At 44.3% G+C, this 19,952-nt stretch overlaps 1 protein-coding gene across 1 annotated transcript; it reads right to left on the bottom strand.

The window, feature by feature from the left end:
• Positions 1–6,191: 6,191 nt before the first annotated feature.
• Positions 6,192–19,400, bottom strand: LOC144124385 (uncharacterized). Its single transcript, XM_077657016.1, has 5 exons — positions 19,297–19,400; positions 10,145–10,227; positions 7,633–7,731; positions 6,505–6,719; positions 6,192–6,412 (listed from the first exon to the last, which is right to left on the bottom strand). The coding sequence occupies exons 1-5, from the start codon at positions 19,398–19,400 to the stop codon at positions 6,317–6,319; spliced, it is 597 nt and encodes a 198-aa protein (XP_077513142.1). The 3' UTR covers positions 6,192–6,316.
• Positions 19,401–19,952: the final 552 nt, after the last annotated feature.

Here is a 19,952-nt window from a genome sequence, read left to right as displayed (position 1 = left end):
ATAGCAAAAAGAAAGAATGGGTCTCTTGTGTTTTAAAAATGTCAGTTTGTATTTGAGACAGTCATAGTTCCCATGCCTTGTAGCAATTGCATAACTTATATTAGTCATTCCACATGCAGTGTGATTGAAATTTTTTTTTCTGACCATGCTATTTATATATCTTAAGTACAGTTGTACTTGTCTCTTTATGTAATCACATTGAGCTTGTCTGACCTCGATCCTGAACTTGTGCTAATTTTTTAACCTCTGCTGTGTAGGCTTGTATTGTTTTTTCAGTAAAAAAAAGTTGCATTTGTGTTTTTAGTGTCGTTTTGTAGGGTTTTACATCCCAAAGGCACCCAGGCTCTAGGGGATGCCATAGTGGAGGGCTCCAGATAGTTTCGACCACGTGGAGTTCTTTAGCGTGCACTGACATCGCACACTGGCCTCATTTCGCCTCCTTCAAAATGCGACCGCCACAGCCAGGATCGAACCTGCGTCTTTTAAGTCAGCAGCCAAGCACCATAATCACTGAGCCACTGCAGTGGCACATTTGTGTTTTGCCACATTCATCATTTATAAGGTAGTCATATATTGATGCCTTACAGCATGCCGCTACTTTTTGTTTTAACTTCATGCCCTTTGCTGTGCGATTAATAATTTTTGTTCTGACCAAGTTAGTCATCCTTAGAGCCTGTTTATACCTTACATGAATTATATGTATATACCTGCTGTTTTAGCTGTATAAATATTTTTAGTTGTGTCAGCCAACTCTGCATTTGGGGCTGACTTGGCTACTTGTTGTGTTGGAATCCTACTGTTTCAGGTTTTAAAACAAGTGACAATTTTGGCACATGCGAACCAGACAAGAAACAAAATTAATGAAGCCTATTATGCACATTGCCAAGGAAGGTCTACGAGTGTACCGTCCATGACCTTGCACTCAATAACGAGAAATACCTGAGAGGAGCTGTTAAAGCTTTGTCAGTGCTTCTTTTATGCGAGTTTTGTTTTATGTGCAGTTTTCTTAAAATAAAAATCAGCTGTGAATCCGTATTTGGCTGATCATCTGCACGCCCCATATATTTGAATAATAAAACTATTTTAGGCAAAGGTTTCTGTTTTAAATCACTGTGCACCTTGATCCGGGCCCGTGTGCTAACTTTGTGTCGTTTTTACTAGCATCGTTTTTGGTCATAAGCAATTGGCCGAAATGCCGGAAGTGAAAGCTGGTTCTGTTGCACTCAAGTATTGTCATTTAGTACTGTTTAGGTATAATAAATGTTAAAATAAATTGTTCTAATGAAGTGCTTATTCGCTTGCTCAGCTTGGCAAACCAATACAATGCTCTCTTATGCACAAGAACTTTCCTCACAGTCTATTTCAAGTAATACTGGGCCAGATTTACACAACAGTTTCGTCGTACGGTATACAGTTGCAATTACGCCAACTTGCACACTGTGCGCAAGCTAGGTCTAGTCAGCAGAACCTGTGCCCTAAAGAGCTAAGCATGCATTATTGTCCCTATCTGTGTCAGATTTTTCTTGGTTTTTCTCTCTTATCGTCTCTTCAGCTAAGCAACACACTGCCTTCATAACTTTGCTCATCATAACATGTCCCAGTGAGAAGGCTACGAATGCATGTGACTTTTATATATGCAGGATTGAGTTAACAGGGCTGTTGGTTCATCTTGAACACAAAAGCCGTGAACTTCAGGTAGCAACAAAGAGACACCAGTAAAGACAAAAGCCATCACTGCTTTTCTGGGTTTTTTCCGCACTCTTTGGCCTGACTTCTAATTGGTCTTTTCGAAATTTCTGATGCCTATCAATGCCTCAGTTAATTTTTTTGTTTGAAAACCAGACTGACAATGAAGTAGGTATATTTTGCTGAAGATGTTGATAGTCAGCAACTAATAGCACACTCTAAAATTCAACACGTGTCGAGTGGTATAAAAATCAGTTAACAGTAAACAATGCTCACTTTTGCTTGCTACACTCTAAAATTCAACACGTGTTGAGTGGTATAAAAATCAGTTAACAGTAAACAATGCTCACTTTTGCTGGCTAGATTGGGAACTGGTCACTTTTACATTTGAGTGAAAATAACTCTTAAACGTTGCTTTAAAGTTGTCTCCGTGAACATACGCATATGTGCCTGGCACATAATTAAATGACTCAATTTTTATTTCGTTTTATTGTGCAACATCATAGATCTCATACTGGAAATCCAATTTTACAAATTCTGCTTGAGATGTTGGTGTTTGCTCGAGATAATCAGATTGCAGGGTCATATATATTCAGGATTGTGTTAACAGGGCCGTCGGTTCATCTTGAACACAAAAGCCGTGAACTTCAACTTGCAACAAAGAGACAACAGTAAAGACAAAAGCCATCACTGCTTTTTTGGTATTTCTTCAGCAATCTTTGGCTTGACTTCTAATGTCTTTTCCAAATTTCTGATGCCTATCGATGCCTCAGTTAATTTCTTTATTTGAAAACCAGACTGGTAGTAAAGTAGGTATAGTTTGCTGAAGATGTTAATAGTCAGCAACTAATACCTCACTCTAAAATTTAACACGTGTTGAGTGGTATAAACATGAGTCAACAGTAAACAATGTTCACTTTTGCTGGCTAGATTGGGAACTGGTAACCTTTATATTCAATCAGTCTACGCTTTACTAAAGAGTGAAAATAACTCTTAGACGTTGATTTTAAGTTGTATCAGAGAACATACTCATATGTGCCTGTCACATACTTAAATGGCTAAATTTTTATTTCGTTTTATTGTGCGACATCATAGATCTCATACTGGAAATTCAATTTTACAAATTCTGCTTGAGATGTTGGTGTTTGCTCGAGATAACCACATTACAGGGTCATCGTATCCTGTTTCCCTTACTCTACAAAGCATTCTTTCCCAACCTAAGCCAGAAGCCGTTGCAATGTAAACCCTCCAAAATAGTTGTTGCATTTCCTCTACCTGTAATCCAGTTTACTGGCTCCCACATCTCATTATGCTTATAGTAATGAGAAATACATGTGTAGACTTTTATGCAACACAAAGGCACCCATTTTGTTTTGCATTCACAGCGACATTTGAGAATGCTTTGGAGTTGCACAGAGTATATGCCAGCTTATTTTGTACATGGCACCAATGACATGGCCTTCAGCAGAACTTCCCATACTTGTTTTCAACGCTGTAGTCTAACTTGTGCAACGGCAATATGAGCTCATGAAGAAATGCTAGAGGACTACCTGATGGCCCGCTGTCACTGTGCAGAACAAAGTCTTGCACTGTAGCCAAGTGATGCACGTCTAAGCCCCTTTGCAGCCATACAGTGCTATTTCTATTTTGGCTCTAATAATGGACTGAAAAACACAACAAAAATAAGTCACTATTTTTGCATTGTCACTGTTCTGTAAAATGCAGTACTGCTTTAATTACAACTGATTTTACCTGTTCCAAATAGCTGGAAAAGTCATTTTTTCTCATGTGCATTTGCATTTGTGTTTGACAGCAGTGAGCTAAAATGTGAATTTTTAATGCATGCACAATTCAGACACACACACAACTTATATATTGAATAGATAAGCATGTCTTTTGCATTAACAGTCAGCTGACTGTAGGTAGCTGGGGAGGAGGTTGTCTACATATTAAAGTGACAACTACTGTGCAAATGCTTAGGAAAGGCTGCAAGTGCAATTATTTTTTTCTCTGTCAGCACTGCAAAAAAAAAAACTGCAGTGTACAATTTTGAATAACTGATGAAAATTTTTAAGCATGTAACCTTAACTATTTGAAAAACGTGATTATCCCAGTTATAATTACGGACGGTTGTTAGCAGCCTGTACTGTGGAGTGACCCGGTCGAGAATTCACAATAAGAATTGTGTCGTTCTAAAATTGTGAGGGCAGCACAACTTTCAGAGAGGGCAGCCTTCTCTCACATAGCACAAAAATGTTATCAGACCATATCATATTTGTTCGAGCCTAACGTTACCCTAGCTAGTTGGCGTTTTTGTAATATTCCTATAACGTTAATCAGAAACGTTGCGGGAACACTTCCTTTACAACTAGGTTAGAGTTTTGCTACATATGTGTAACTTGAGGAGAACGTTACACGAATATATTGAATGAGCACTTAAAAAACAGTCGGGCAACAGTCGCACTACTTCTACAAAACGCGTATGAAGTTTTCTTTATACACTCAAGAAAATGTTAGTGAAACAACACTTAACAAACTGCGCAATGTTGGAAACCTTTCAAGATCGCTGTAAACAGTGCTATATTAATAGGATAAAAGCATCATGCACTGTGGTGTTGAGTTTATAGTTCTCTGGAATGCAGATTGAGCACGGCATAACCTATGCCCGTTGCATAATTTCAATGCAGTAATATTTGATGCTACATTCTGATTAACAGCTAGTGTACTTACCAACAATTGGAGGGCTTCTTAATAGATACCTATTTGCATCATATACCGAAGCATTAGCAGACTATTCACAGTAGGTAGAACATTAGTACCCGCAGCAAACTACGTGCAATTATTTCAAGTAAATTTAGTGTGTAGCGAATACTGTGAAAACTTTTATTGCTAAATCATATGCAAATGAAAAACTAAGTGCAATATGCTGTTGTACTGAACAGTACTGAACTGAAAAATGACCAAATATGCATACAAGCAGGCAGACATGTGAATAGATATACTGTAAACTATAAATAGATTTGATGTAAGTTATACAAACAGGAACATACCATACAAAAAATATGCATAGGGCTTACAGACTGAAAGAATTATGATCAGCTTTGAGGAACAGGAACCAGAAAACTAAGTGCATTATGCTGTCGGTCTGAACAGTACTGAACTAAAAAATGTCCAAAGATGCTTACAAGCAGGTAGACGTGTGAATAGATGTACTTTAAGCTATAATAATAGTTTTGCTGGAAGTTATACAAACAAGAACCTGTATGTCAATGTAATCAGGCTCTATCCACTGCTAAGCACTACTGCTTTTTAAGGATTGATCAGGGTCAGATTAATATTTTGGTCTGTCAGTGGTTGAAAGAACGAGGTTCACCTTAGCACAGCATAAAGCTTTGGAGCAGCAAAATTAGCTTGTTATTTATTCGTCATGGTTGGGGAAAAAATCTATGCAGTATCTTATTATCAGATTGAAAGCTTTATAAATTGTAATCTTAAGTGACTTGCATGAGAAGGTTATATGTATATTTATATATATTTGCACCCAAGCGTGCTTATAGAAAAGAGCACAGCAATATATTCTTTTCATCTAAAAGTGCAGATGCAAAAAGTGAGTGCATAGTCAGCTAAAACATCCAACTGCAAGTTGAAAACAGGAGAGCATAAGAATCTGCATATGCCAATTTTCACTGTGACCTCGTCAGCAATGAAGGCATTTCTTGCTGCCAAAGATATGTCAAAATCATAAAAGGCACAGCTATCGCATTTTACTCGGGACAAAAAAACGTTAAGGAAGTTTTCCTCAGAATTCCTTAAGAGGCAAATGCAGCCAAAATACAGATGGAGGCGGAACTGCAGTATTCGGCAGTGGCCAAACGATACTGCACACACCAAAAACAGGTACAAGCAAGTGAAACACATACTAAACTGTTATTTGTTGCACTTGCATGCAAGTGAGCTGTAATGCTCAACATGTAACATCTAAGCAAGGTGGGCTGTCAGCGAATGTGATCTCTCTCTGAATAGCAAGTGTGAATTTTAGGTAACACCTATTCATGACGAAAAGTGAAAATGCAGAGTGATTTTTTTGCGAAAAAAAAATGCCAGGTGATATTTACATACCAGGAGCTTGCAAATACTGACAAAATTGACCCATATATGAATATTGCAAACTATTTCAGCCAGTCATCATAACCACATGTTTTCTTCTAGAGAATGCTGCTTTATATTGACACATTAGTATGCATGTAAAAGTGAGATTGTTGCTTGCCTTGGCTGCATTGAGCCGTGAGTTGCTTAAGCACAGCCAGTCAGCAAGTGCTTGTGCCATCTCATCATTTGTTGCACTGCGGGCTACACGGACAGCAGCTGGAAGCAATGTTTGCAACGATCAGGACCGCCACTGTAGGTATAGAAGTGTTTTTATGGAAAAAAAAGAGAACAGTGTCAGTGCAGTCTGGGTATACTCTTACCGAATACAAAGCAGATGATGGCCACCTTTTCTGCTCTTCTCTTTCCTTTCCTTCCTGTCCGTTATGAAGTTTTCTTTAAATACTCAAGAAAATGTTAGTGAAACACTTAACAAGCTGCGCAATGTTGGAAACCTTTCAAGATCACCGTAAACAGTGCTATATTAATAGGATAAAAGCATCATGCACTGTGGTGTTGAGTTTATAGTTCTCTGGAATGCAAATTGAGCACGGCATAACCTATGGCCTAGAGTCTTCACCTGAAAGTAAGGAAGCAACCACAGACGCAAAGATGTCAAATCCCACCTATTATTTTTGAATAAGAGTCAAATGATAAGGATATTTGACTTACTAGTGAAGCAAAGGTTGCCGCATCTTTAGTGCTTGCCTCCAGGATATCAAGTTCTTCCTGTGTCTTCACTGGGTATACAGGCATGTCATCTGGCGCAACTGCGTCTGCAGACTGTGCTTCACTGATGACTTTCGCAGCTATTTTTGAAAGTACAGCTGCCTGTCGAGCTTGCTCTACCTTGATTAGCTCAAGCTCCCAGAGAATTTTGACCAGAGCTAGAAAATAGAGAGGAAAGTTGACTAAGGCAAGTTCGTGATCTGTAAGTTTCAGATAAGATTGAAGCAAATCTAAATGTATGACACACACACACACACACACACACACACACACACACACACACACACACACACACACACACACACACACACACACACACACACACACACACACACACACACACACACACACACACACACACACACACACACACACACACACACACACACACACACACACACACACACACACACACACACACACACACACACACACACACACACACACACACACACACACACATATATATATATATATATACACACACACAGGGATGCTGTACAGAAATAAATTATGAACTAGGACAAAGGTTTCTTTGTTACTGCTGTCATGCTCGCATTCTAAGCAATGCTACTGTACATCAATTTTATAGGCAAGGAAATTAGACAAGTGTTAATTTTTGTAAGCAATTACCATTCCATATTTTCATTGCACTAGTTGTACAGCTGATAACTTAATTTTGGTGACCTAAAGAAAAACAAGAAAAAAATGTGGTTTCCTGCACCTGCCATGAAGGCACTGGGCTGCACTACAGAAAAAGTAATTCAGTGCCAGTACAAACAATCACTGATCTCGAGAATATACTTACAGGATTGCAACAAATTATGTGAATGCAGTTATATACAAACACATTTGCACAGCTGCTGTTTCAGTGAAATGGAAATATATCATTTTGTTCACTTCAGGGTGTTCGCCTGCTAACTGTAATGGTAGGGTTCCGGTTGTTCTGATTGGAAAAGAGATTCATTACAGCAGCAGAACCACACAAGTGATATGCAAAAAATGTCTCTGAATGCATTATAAACTGTGTACCTTAATTATTAATTTCGTAGAAAAGAACAGTTCACTTACCTGTCTCGCATGGATGACTGTCGTTTTTAGAAGGCACACTACTCGGTCTTCCTGGCTTACAAGCAGACGCAGATGTTTGAGCTGGCTGAGAGACATGATCTGCAAGCACAGTATAAGTGAACTTGTTATTAATTGTGACCATCTTTGAAATGTAAGGGATACTAGCTGCATTTATAAAATTATCGACAGACTTCATTTATGTGTCAGTAATGCACATATGTCTTAATACTAAGGTACTTTTTTTATTCACGCATCTGCTGTGAACAGTTTGTTTCAATATAATGGAGCTTAAAAACTATGCAGACCTGCAACTGAAAGTATGTTCGCTCTCTATAGCATGAGTGCTGGCAGTTTTGTTTCTTACTGCACTGCTGACATGTGCTAACCGTGAAGTGTTTTTAATCTGTGATCTAATTTTCATTGACAATCATCTTGAAATCAAATAAAAAACACCGCCAAAACGAATGCCGGAACTGAAACTGGAACCAGTGGTACACTTGTTGACGTAGCTGATAAAAAAAATAAATAGGCTGTGCTGTACTCCATAAACGACAGTCCAACTAAATATTTCAATGGGTGAGCCATGCAGCGAATGTTGCACCTGTGTCCGAGCAAGCATTCATGCAGCTGGAATGCTGTCTGTGCTGCAAGCAATCCAATCCAATGCAACACAAGCACGAGAATTAGCCTATAATATACTAGCGGGCTACAGCGGGGCTGGCCGAAAGATGTGAGACACGATTTGAGAGGGTAGTGACGAGGAGAAGTATGGACTCGGTATGCAGCAAAAGTAATATTGCTAGTAATTACTTTTCCGTGAAATTACTGCTTGAAAGTAGTTCATTACATTACAAAATTTCCAGGCCACAAAAGTAATGAATTACATTAGACATTACCAAGAAAAGTGATTTAATTACTGTAATTATATTACATTAATTTAATTTCTGGCTAGTCTGCCACGCAGTGATTTCAAGGTAATTGCACACTGCTTTTCAATGAATGCGAAATCCTGACATGATAGCTTCTGCAAATGGTACGAAACAAGGCCTTTTGCATTTTTAAGGCAAAGGTTTGTGCCACTTTCCCTTTTATTTTTTTGTCTCGCCCCCCCCCCCTCCTTTTCTCCCTTCATATTTTTTTGGATGTTATGAATACAATGTTTTAGCAACAGGCTTGAATTAACCCCTATGAAAAAATTTTTTGCTGGTCTGCACGTGACTGTCTCTAGGTCCAGGTTTTGCGCCATTTCCTAGTCCCTGGCATTTATTGGCACTTTCACTTCATTGAAACCTTTGTAAATGTGCTGGCACAAATTTTGAAAAGTTCCTTTTCTAGCGCTTGCAAGTTGTTTCCAAATTTTTGTTTTCCATGGGGGTGAAGTTTCATGGCATGTCCAGTCCGTCAACTATTTCTTACCGTTCTCAGATACTTTGTCCCGTTACGCTTGTGCATTGTGGAAGAGCCGCAGCTGCTCTTAAGATGCTTTGTGTCTTTGCCTTTGTGCAGGGCAGCAGCGGCGTCTTCTTCGCAATGCTCAAGTGCATGTGGGCAAAGCATCCAAAAAATGATGACTTGCTTGGCTGGCATTTTCTCTTGATATCTGAATGCATCATATGGTCAGAATTTGGCAACATTATGGACATGTATGCCAGGGAATCGTTTCAAAAAGTTATCCAGGATTTCTATTGTGAATAAAAATAGCACAACACGCATAATTTTTGGTTTTGTGATACTGCAGATTACACGAATCAAGAACAGAACAACAAGGTTCTACTGTATTTCTTGGAAGGGCTGTGACGGTTTTTAAAGGATGTCTAGCAACCTAGAATTGTCAAGAGGAATTTCGTTTACCTGGAAAAATCGGGGAGTTGTGAGGGATACCATCAAGAAAGTGGTCAAGTCTAGGAAAACGACGGACTGAAATTAACGCAGAGGTCTGCTGCGAGTTTTAACGATACTGTGAGTGTCCAGAACACGGTCCGTTGTTATTGACATGACATATTTTTGCTTCTAATGAGTATTAGGCATGGCAGCCTGTCTGTTTTAGCTGTCTTTCTCTTGTCTTCAATAAAGTGAGCATTGTATATACTGGTTGGTTCTGTACAGGTTGCCACACTCCTCATTAAATTTGGTCTGGTGCATATGAATAGACACAGCTACGTTCAAAAGTATTTTCTGTGGAATAAGCCGTAGTCATAGTAATGTGCAGAATTCATGCACTTTCAGTATGCTGATGCGAGGTGCCACGTCACCCCAGTGTGGCATCAAAATCTATCTGTAAATCTTGCTCTCAGGCCTCGTCAATCTTGTAGGCTATTGCAGAAACAAACAAATAGAGGCTAGTTTCTCTGCGGTTCGAGCTGTGATGACGAGGTCGTATAAAGCTGTTACTTTTTGTGGAAATCGCTTGATGCTTGTCCTGTGCCATTGCTGCTATCAAAAGGGATGCCAGAGTGTGCCTTCATTGGAAAGGCAGTAAAAGGCAGTGCTTCTCAGTGATGAGCAAACCAACCTTTTTCAGCCCTCTTGTTCAAGGGTTCCTTCTTGAAAGCCTGAAGTATTCTTTTGCAGTACACTGAGCAGTGTATGGAGCCCCTGAAAGCATGCAGAGTGTTCCGTTTAGAAAATTTTCAGCATTTTCTCAAAGTAGAGTTGTTTGTTTCTTTTGTGAAAGCACATGTAATGTCAGCACATATGGCCACCACTCTTATGAACCATTAAAAGAAAGCAAAAACTTGTGAGCATAATTTTAACAAACTTCCAAATCTAAGACTGGATCACCCAGGCACTTTTCATCTAGTGAGAAGGGAAACAGCTGCTGAAATTCCTGCACAGATTCCTAGTTGAAACGTGCCAGCATCTGTGGGGCTGTTACGGCCAGGGATTCCAGTGTGGTGAAACCCATACACAAGAGTTAAGCGGCCCATGTCCCGTCAAGAATGCTGCATCTGGGGGAGTGTGGAAGAGGTCGTCTTGTTAATGCTCTCACTTTTGTTGTATCTTAAGCTGCTGCTGTTCATAGATTTTTTGTGTCATTAATGTTTCTCAACAATGCCACATCACGTCATGTGCCTTTTCAGTGTCTGAACTGTGACAAAAGCATCTCCACCGCAGCTGTGGCCTCATGGTTAAGTGCTCGCCTGGGCTACGGGAGGCCGTGGGTACGATTCCCGCGGCCTCCGGTCCACAAGCCAATTAATCCAATAGGAACAGGCAGTCCCCCGGCCTAGTGCTCGGCTCTCCAGAGGTGCACTGCGTGGGAAGGATAGCCTGCGCCTCAAAATTCCCGTCAAATGCGGGCACAAAAACGTCTCCACGTGGTTAAAACCCGCAGTCCAAAACTCTCGCCTTGTGCCAGTTACAAAACTTACGTTCACTTCTCTAGCCTCAAGAGAGATGTGCCATAGCTCTCTCCGCTCACAAACCGCCTTCGAGCAAAGTGCAGCGGTATTTGCTTGCTACCGTTGTGGCTGGCTCACGCGCATCGGCAGGTGTGCATGACGGGTTAAAAAAAAGATGGGCTTCTACCGCACGAGGTGGATTTAGGGTTGCTTGACGGTGGAACTTATCTCTGATCCGTCAAGGCAACGGTTTGGTCGAAGACCGTTCTCCAAAGCATCTCACCCTGGATAAGCCGAGCACCATGGCGGGGAATTCTTAAAACCGATGGGTACCCGGCGGCACTGGGAATCGAACACAGCACCTCCCGAATGTGAGGCGTTCTACCACAAGGCCGTGCTTCGGTGCTATGATCTTCGTCAAAAGGCTGAGAAATGAAAAGCCGAAAGATTGTCGTTCGGCAGCTTACAAAGTCAAGCAGTCATGTCTTTTCCTGAACACAGTTATGGCTCAGAGTAATTGTACCATTCTACATGATTTTCCCTCATTCATTGAGATGCTCAATAAGCTTTAGGATGCGATAAATTATGAAGAGGAATGAAATGTTTCTTTTCATCACTGCATTTTGTGGAAACATGTTTGTATTGTAATTTCAAATATCTGTTTTATAATTTGAACTACTCGAAAATAAAGCATATCGCAGTACTGGCCGGCATTTCGAAAGGCCCTGATATGCACAGCATGTGTGCGATAGCAGACGATGCAGCGGTCCATGTGTCGCTACTTTTGGAGCCCACATGACCAGGGTTGCTGCTCTTCCTCGGGTGTGACGTCATAATGCACCCCAACACTCAGAAACCGAAATCGCTCAGTATAAATAATGCGATAATATTTAATGTGCATATTTGAATTGCGGAGCACGTATCACGCACCGGGTGGGAGTATGCAATGTTTGAAACTAAGAACACTCCAACCAAAAATTTGATGTCTCCGCCCCTTTAAGGTTTTGGGTTTAGCATATGGAGCTTGTGACCGCCTGTGTGCCAGCGTCAGAAGCCTTTCAGAAACCCTTTCATTGTTTGTCTTGACTATTTTTATTCATTTTTGGTCTCTGCCTTGTACACACTTCTTTTTGTGTGTGGTTTCTCTGGCACATCTTGAACAATGTTCCTTTTATCCTTTTTTTTAAGGATCTTTCTAATGCCCATACGCAAAGCCACTACAGGAGTGCGTGGGCTGCTGCTGTAGCCTGTTGGGAGATGTCCTTATCTTTTTCCCTCATATGCATTCCATTTTTTGTGTATTTGTTTGTGGGTTTCTCTTAGTGGTTTATTAATTGCATTTGATTGTTTTGAGCTTGCATACTTTTTCTCTTTTCATGGCATCCAACCCTGTGTATGACCGACACTAGTGGAGGGACTGCAGCAGCCGACCTTGCATGGCACGGCATTCTCTGGTCCAAGGCACCTATTCCCCGTTCCAGGCTATTGGCTCAAGGTTGTGCCCACAAGTCTGCACCCTGGCCTACAGGCAGACTCGCATCAGGCCCACGTCGGCCAGGACTTCCTTGCCAAATAAAGTACTCCTACCGACGCGCCTTGTCAGTAATTGATGAAGCGTGTGAATAAATGAGTAACAACTTCGTTGGCTGTATAGAAAAACCGTGTTACAAAGCAGATTTTTTTTTTTAAGACCATACCCAGCCACCACATTGTTTCCTCTGAGTAACCTACTCGTCTTTGAGGTAAGTGCTTGCCGTGTGTCGCATCACAGTCTGAAGTGTTGCTGCAGGACCGCATATTGCCTTCCTGTTTATGCCATTGCAGCAGAAAATTCTCCACAAAGCTAATGAAAAAAAAAAATTTCGCCAACATACTGCTTTGAGACAACTGCTAAATGGGTGCTGAAGCCCAGTGAACATTGTAATTGAAGCCCTTTGAATTGAATGTTCTTTGTAGGTATTTTACAAAGGCAAGATAACAGCCCTAGCAGTGCTACTGGGATTGCAACTCGCTGCAAACGAGGCGGATTCTGTAGCACTGGGCTCTTGCTGGCAGTTCTTGAAATTCGCATTACCCGAAACTGCACTGTAAAGGCATAAAGAAAATGATGTCTTCCTCGGTAATTCATGCCATGCAACATGACATAAAAACCATCACATGGCCAGTTTATCCATTGCCTTCAGGTTCAAGACATCTGCCACTTTCTATACGGTAGCTTGAGACTGTTGCACTGGAAAATTACATTTCTCTTGAAGGCACTTTTTGAGCAGGAATTGCGTTTACCCTGGTTTTCGTGATTTATGTTTCAGGTGCACAAACTGGGTAGTATCAGGCTTTGCTAACAAGAGGCCCTAAACATTCGCTAAATTTGATTTATAATCTTCTCTTACTGTTGTGACCTATATTTCCTCAAGCAGAACAGTGGTCTAAGCTAGGTGGCTGAGTGAATTCGCATCACCTGTTAATGTCAGCTTAATTTTTTTTCTTTTCTCGGCTGCTGAGGGCCATTGCCAGAGGAGTATGTAAGGTGTGTACTGTAGACAGACAGGGAAATCGCTTAATTCAAACCGGCGGTATTTACAAACTGGCACTTCGCTCCCGTCAAAATCGCATATTTCAGTGCAACCAAGCTGCCGGTAATATAAGCATACGCAACGGCCGTACAGCTTGCCTGTCCTGATCGATGAAGCATGGCAATGCAGCGTGCTGCATACGGCCATCGTGGAGAACCACTCGTCTACTACCCCTGTCACACGGTGCTTTCGAAGTGCAGTTTCTCCAGCTGCGCTCCTGTTTCTGCCACGACGTGGGACCAGTTTATCTTAGCGTATGCGGGGCCTATCGAGTGGAAGCTATGAGGCGCCGCTGACATTGCTGATGAGCGGTCGCATAAGAATGAAAAAACCCGTACCAACCCCTCTGGTCGGGCTCGCTTTATTCCGAACTCTGCGTAAAGAACAATTTTTTCAGTCCCCTTGCCCTTTGTTTCTAATCAGCATAGTTTGAACAAATTTTTGGTCACTTAATAGTTTGAAGTATCGAAGCGTCGAATGCCTGACCGTTGGTACGTGGCCATATATATATTTCCCACCCATGGTGTGCGCACAATTTGTCTCTAAACGTAGTGATCGTTGGATATATTGTCTTCATCTTCAAAAGACTTGTCAAAAATCTCAAAATTTTATTATAGCGACAAATTTATATATAAGACTGCTCTAAGGGAGCACGGCTACAAACCACCGCCGCACACACGCGTTCACTCTTGGCGCTCTTAATTCACTTCCAATAGATTGACCGAAACTTTGAGCTATAAAAGCGAGCACAAAACAACGAGAATTCACTGTGTGAGCGTGTGTTTGAGGAAGGATCGCGCATAAAAGGTTTTACCACTAAACGTACTGATCATAGTGCTTGCATGCGGCACAGCGAAACGGTGATATCTATATGAGATGGAATTCCGCATCTGGCGCTTCTAGCCCTCGCAATGAAAAGAGGCAGGATTAATTTTTCCCTTTGCAAAACAAACATCTAGCAGAACCCGCTGCTACGTTCGCAGTTGCTGCGTTTTTCCCGGTACGTTTTTTTTTTCATATGAGCCAGGTAGTCCAGCTGCCACAGAAGCCCCTACAACTGAAACTCGATCGCCTATATCTGTTACATAATGCAATTGTTGCATAATTCCCTTGTCGTACGTCGCGAAAGTCATCTCACGATGGTAGTTTACACCGTCCCGGAATTCGTTCAATGCGCGCGTAATGGCGACGCCGGCGAGAAAAAGCGATACTATACACGTACTCTATATAGGCACTTGTTCGCCGCTGCGTTCGGCGACTTCTGGAAGCACCCAGGCCAACGCCAGCACACTTACAGACCATGTGATTTTTTGTGCGTCTGCTTGTTACATCGACGCTGCGACGCTAGCGCGAACGACAGCACAAAAACGAAACTATGCCGCGGCAGACTGCACAAACAGCGCTGTACGAAATGCGCTTGCGTGGGTTCGCTCCGACAATTTTGTTTCTGCCATCCGCTTTATTCTTGTCACCTGCACCTTAAAATACAGAATTTCTAGATTCCAATACAGCGATGATTCTATGGGATTTTTAATGCGGCCACCGCGATAACAGCGAAGAAGCGCGCGCGTACCGCATCTTCGCACGCTCCAGGCATGCTCCCTCTTCATTGCTAAATACCTTCCACAGACAGCTGCTCAGGCTAACCGAGACTCGACGCAGTGCGTTTCTGTAGGACTGTATTTGCTTATGTCAGCTTTGTACCCCTTTCCCCTATATATCGTGTTCATTCTACTTGATCGCCATAGGATGTGCCCATTGTTTCCCACAAATCATCTTGAATAACGTTGCCGTAGGCTCGCCTGATATCCAGAAATGCTAGCCATAGGGGCCTGTGTTCCTTTTCAGCAATCTCTATATAATGTGTCAATGAAAACATTGTCCTAGCTCCAACCTCCTCTGTTTCCGGAACCCATTGTGTAGCTCCCCTAGCACCCCCTCGTTCTCCATCCAAGCCTGCAGTCTGTCCTTTATAATCTGCATCACCACTTTATAAACCACACACTTCACTGTTATGGGACGGTATTTGCTTATGTCAGCTTTGTCCCCTATATATCAAGTCCATTCTGCTTGATCGCCATTCATCCACTATCATTTTGTTCACTAACTCTATTAATGTTTGCTTGGATTTTGGTCCTAACTTCTTTATTAACATAATCGGAATACCATCTGGTCCTGTCGACGTGCCACTAGCAGCCTTCTTCTCTTGTCGTAACGCGAGCGCTTGGTTGCGCTCTGTGGAGGGCCACTGCGTCCGACACGGCCGCGCATCGAAGCGAAGTGGCAGATGACGCGAAACGCCACGCTCAGGTCCAACTTCTGCGCCACTCGACTGTGATGAATGGCCGTGTCGGACGCAGTGGCCCTTCAAAGAGTGCAGCCACGCACACGCGTGTTCAGGGTGGACGACCCTGTACGTATGGGACCGCTGCTCGCTTCGACCGACGGATGACTCGGGGACTGCAGAACCACCGTGCCTGATCGTATTTCTGACCATTGCCACACGTTGTAAAGAATTCACATTACTGACTTGCCTATACTCTGCGCAAATCAAGACGAAAGTTCGGAACGGATGAGCGCACAGCGCACATATGGCCACTCGAAGAACCCATAAATTACGCGAAATGAAAGCGTATTTTCATACGGTCAATTACGACAAGATTTTCCTGAGAAAGCTTCGAAAAGACTTTCATTTTTCTGGAGCGCCTTCGAAGGCACATGCACTACACAAGTGCGAGCACACAAACCACACAAGCGTCCTTTCACAACGAATGTGCCACACCACACGTCCAGAGCATCCAGAGGCCGACCAAACAAGCAAGCGATGCAAAACGCCCGCGCCCGCACGAGCGCGATCCACAAATCACAAATGACGCCAAGCCAATCTATAATCCATGGGTGAAAATAAAGCTTTCGTTATTACTCGTGGCGCAGTGGTGCAGCTGTTAATTGATGCACCACTGGCCTGCGATGGCAGGTGCTTCAACCGGTGGGGCTGGTGAGGCCCAGGTTGCTGTTCTCGAAAAACATTGCTCAACTAGCCATTAATTTAAATGCACCTGCCACCGTAGACAGTTTGCCGGTCGGAATAACGATTTGGCTTGGCTTTCCGTTATTTTCACCTGCCCAAAGTTATTCAACTGACTTCTAACTTTGGCCACCGCTTGCGAGTCGCATGTTTGTTCTGCGATAATAGTCAAGCAAAGCAACGCGCAAGCAGACGACAGACGACTTTCACCGCACCTTCGGCATCTCCTTCGGACTCCACCACCGCCGTTTTTTTTTTTCCACGCGGGAGAAGCGAGCACCCGCCCTAACTGTTTTGCCGGTCTCCGGCGCCTATTTCGATTAGAACACCGCGCCGCGCCGTAGAGGAGGCAGGCTGTGAGAATGTGGCCTCAATCGTCCTCTCGAGGCACACTTGTGGGTGGGAACATGATTAATTGAAGCCAAACTAACAGGAAACAAGTGAGTCGGTTCTTGGAGTGTTGTTTCCTGGCGCTCGTCAGTAGAAAGAGGCGCATCGGGGAGGTCTGGCACCTGTTATCAGCAGTAGTACAAATCGGGCGTGGCGGACCGGACACCTGGAGCTCTGTGGCAGGGGCCCGGCCGAGTAGCATAGACGTTGATGACTCAGGAACAGGACAGGGCTTGGTTAGCGTCGGTTGCTCAGAAATATGGACGACCGAGGTTGGCACCGTTTTCACAGGATCCAGACAACCAAGATGAGTCAAACCTTGCTTCTTGCCAAGAAACCGTAGTGATGGAGCTGGCAAGTCCTCCACAGAAGCACAGTCGGTCCTATTGGGAGTTTGACACGGACTCTGGGTAGAGCGATCATACTGCTCCGCGGAAGCTGCAGTCAGTACGTATTTTGCCATCTTTGGTCGCTACTTTTCACGCTCCTCTTTTTCTAACTGCGCCTTTCGTTTAGACGCACCACTGATGCTTCCGACCGGGCATTTTCGAATGAGTGGATGCTAATTGTTCACCGCACCGGGCACTTCGTCAGTCCGACGCGACCGCAGGTGTCCATCGGTGGCCGTCCCGATGACTGACTCACGCTGCCTGGATGTTCCGTGGCTGGCCGAGAGTGGTGCGTCCCCCGGGAACTCCTCAGCGGGCGGGCTTATACAAGCTTAACCGGCGGCTCGGGGCTGAATCGCAGCCCGCGATCAACTTCCGTTCATAGACGCGCGCCGCGTCTGTCTGTTACTAGCGCCAAAGCAGGCGCTCACATATGCAGAGTTCCTTGTACAAATTCCCTCCTTCTCCCGTTCCGGTCTCGTCTTCCTATTGACTAGGAGCAATCGTCTGTTCTGGGAGGTTTTCGATTTTTCTTTCGCCCCGTCGACGCCGAGCGCGAGAACGAAAGGGAGAGGGCGACTCCTAGCACGGGCGAAGTTACGCGCCCTCCATCGCCTCTCAGTCATTTTTTTCTACTTCTTTCTGGAAAGTTCGGCGGCCAGTCTGACCTACTTTTTATTCCGTCGAGCGCGCGCGAGGGTGCGCAGCCACTAGGCAGGAATGGGCCCTGGAGACAGGCCTTTGTGTCCAGCTCTCCAACTTCCCCCTTCACTCTTCCACAACACTAGCCCGAAGAGTGAACATTCCATGCCCCACGGCACGCGGGCAAAAGCACGTGTGACGTCTTCTTTCCTTTCCTGCCTAGACTCTGCCATCAGACTCATCATCATATCTGCTATCGGACTCATCCTCCCCCGCCCAAATTACCATCACGGTAAAGAAAAGTCGAATGGGAGACACTGTTGAGCACTGCAGCACATCCTTTCTGAGGACAGCGGCGGAACTATTTGAGAGGTGGAGGGTGGCGTGGTGGTGACGAGGAGCAAGGGAGATTTAGGTCCACATCCCACGTTTTAGGTGTTTCCCCCTTTCCCCTCCTCTCCAGACAGCACTGGAAAAGACGGACTGACAGGAAACCACGGAAACTCTTCCAAGCAAGCGCCCCTCGCTTCGTAAGAAAGAGGGCCCCGCCGGAAAGGCGGGCGATTCCTGTTTTTGCAGCTCGACAAGCTCTCCCCAAATGATCAGGCTAAACGCATGCTGTTACATTAGGCGGGGGGCCCAGTCTGCTCGTTCTTTTTATCTATTCATGTAGCTCGAAGTTCCATTGCCCATGGTTTCATATACTAAGCAGGTTAGAATAAATGGGCCCCCTTCTCGTGAGGCCCTGGGCTGCAGCCCCCTTAGCCACCCCCCCCCACCCCTCCCCCTTAATCAAGCGCTGGAACAGCCCACCAGCCACTTCGCGACGACAAAGATCGGTCTCCCCCCCTTTTCGTGCGCCACGCTGAGCGATTACACATCCGACTCACAAAGACGACGGTGATGGGGACTCCCGGAAAACTTCCCTTCGCATACGTTAATGGACTTCGCCAGTTTTTAACAAAGGAAAAGCGAAGCCAGCTCTCTGCTTCTGCTGCTACTGCGAATTGGTACCTGCGCCACAGTGTTTTTATTGTTAAAATTGCCGTTCTATGAAAACCAAAATGAGGGCTAGTACTCTAATTCATGCCTGTTCCAGAGACTTGGGGGTGTCTTCAACGTGTAGTTTCCTACAGGGGCGTCATGGGAACGCGGAGGTAGTAAGTTAGGTTACAACAAAAAATGTAAAGGCAGGAATTCAGGTGGGGGAGGGGCTGAGCCCCCTCATGAAAATACTTGGGGGGGGCTCTGCCCCCACCCCCCCCCCCTGTGTTGGCGTCCCTGGGGCAGCCACAGCTTGCTGAGGCAGGAGTGGCAGGGCCTCCGCGATCTGGGCTTGGATCGTCTGCTGAAGGGTGGGGGAGCGCTGGTTTATGGTCCGGAACTCCATGCGAGCGAGCGCCATTTGACGTGCGGGTTCTTCTCGAAAGAACTGCTTAATATCTTGCATGAACTGCGGCCCTCCTGCAACCACGGCGTCAGCGGACAGGATTCCGGCCTGCCGTGCGGTGCGGCGAGTGAGGGCATGCGTTGCTTGTGGAGCTCCTCTTAGCTCTGGCAAAGCTGATGATGGAGGCCATGTTGCCCAGTTGCTTGGCTACATGCATTTTGCAAGGCATCCTCATCGATCCATTTCATGACATTTTTTTATCTTATCGGCTTCTAGCATCAGAGTTCATGCAGAAACCCACTCGTCCTCAGTGTAGCTGGTAAATGTCTCGCCCGGCAGCTGGGCCCACTCTTCTTGCAAGCGCGTAGCTTGCACACGCTAGAACGGCCAAATACCTCGGTGATGCTAGTCTTGGAACGTCGACCAGGTGGCGATATCTGCTGCATGGTTGCGGAACCAGAGGTTTGTGACGTCAATGAGGCGAAAGATAGTTTCATGGCGTCGTCCCAGTGGTTGTGCGTGCTGACCCGCTCGTAGGAAGCCAGCCAGTTTTCGACGTCAGAGTCG

Source organism: Amblyomma americanum, chromosome 1 (assembly GCF_052857255.1).
Source record: "Amblyomma americanum isolate KBUSLIRL-KWMA chromosome 1, ASM5285725v1, whole genome shotgun sequence".
Classification (NCBI taxonomy): domain Eukaryota; kingdom Metazoa; phylum Arthropoda; class Arachnida; order Ixodida; family Ixodidae; genus Amblyomma; species Amblyomma americanum.
Note: the sequence above shows the minus strand (reverse complement) of the source record. Positions and strands in the feature narration are given on the sequence as shown.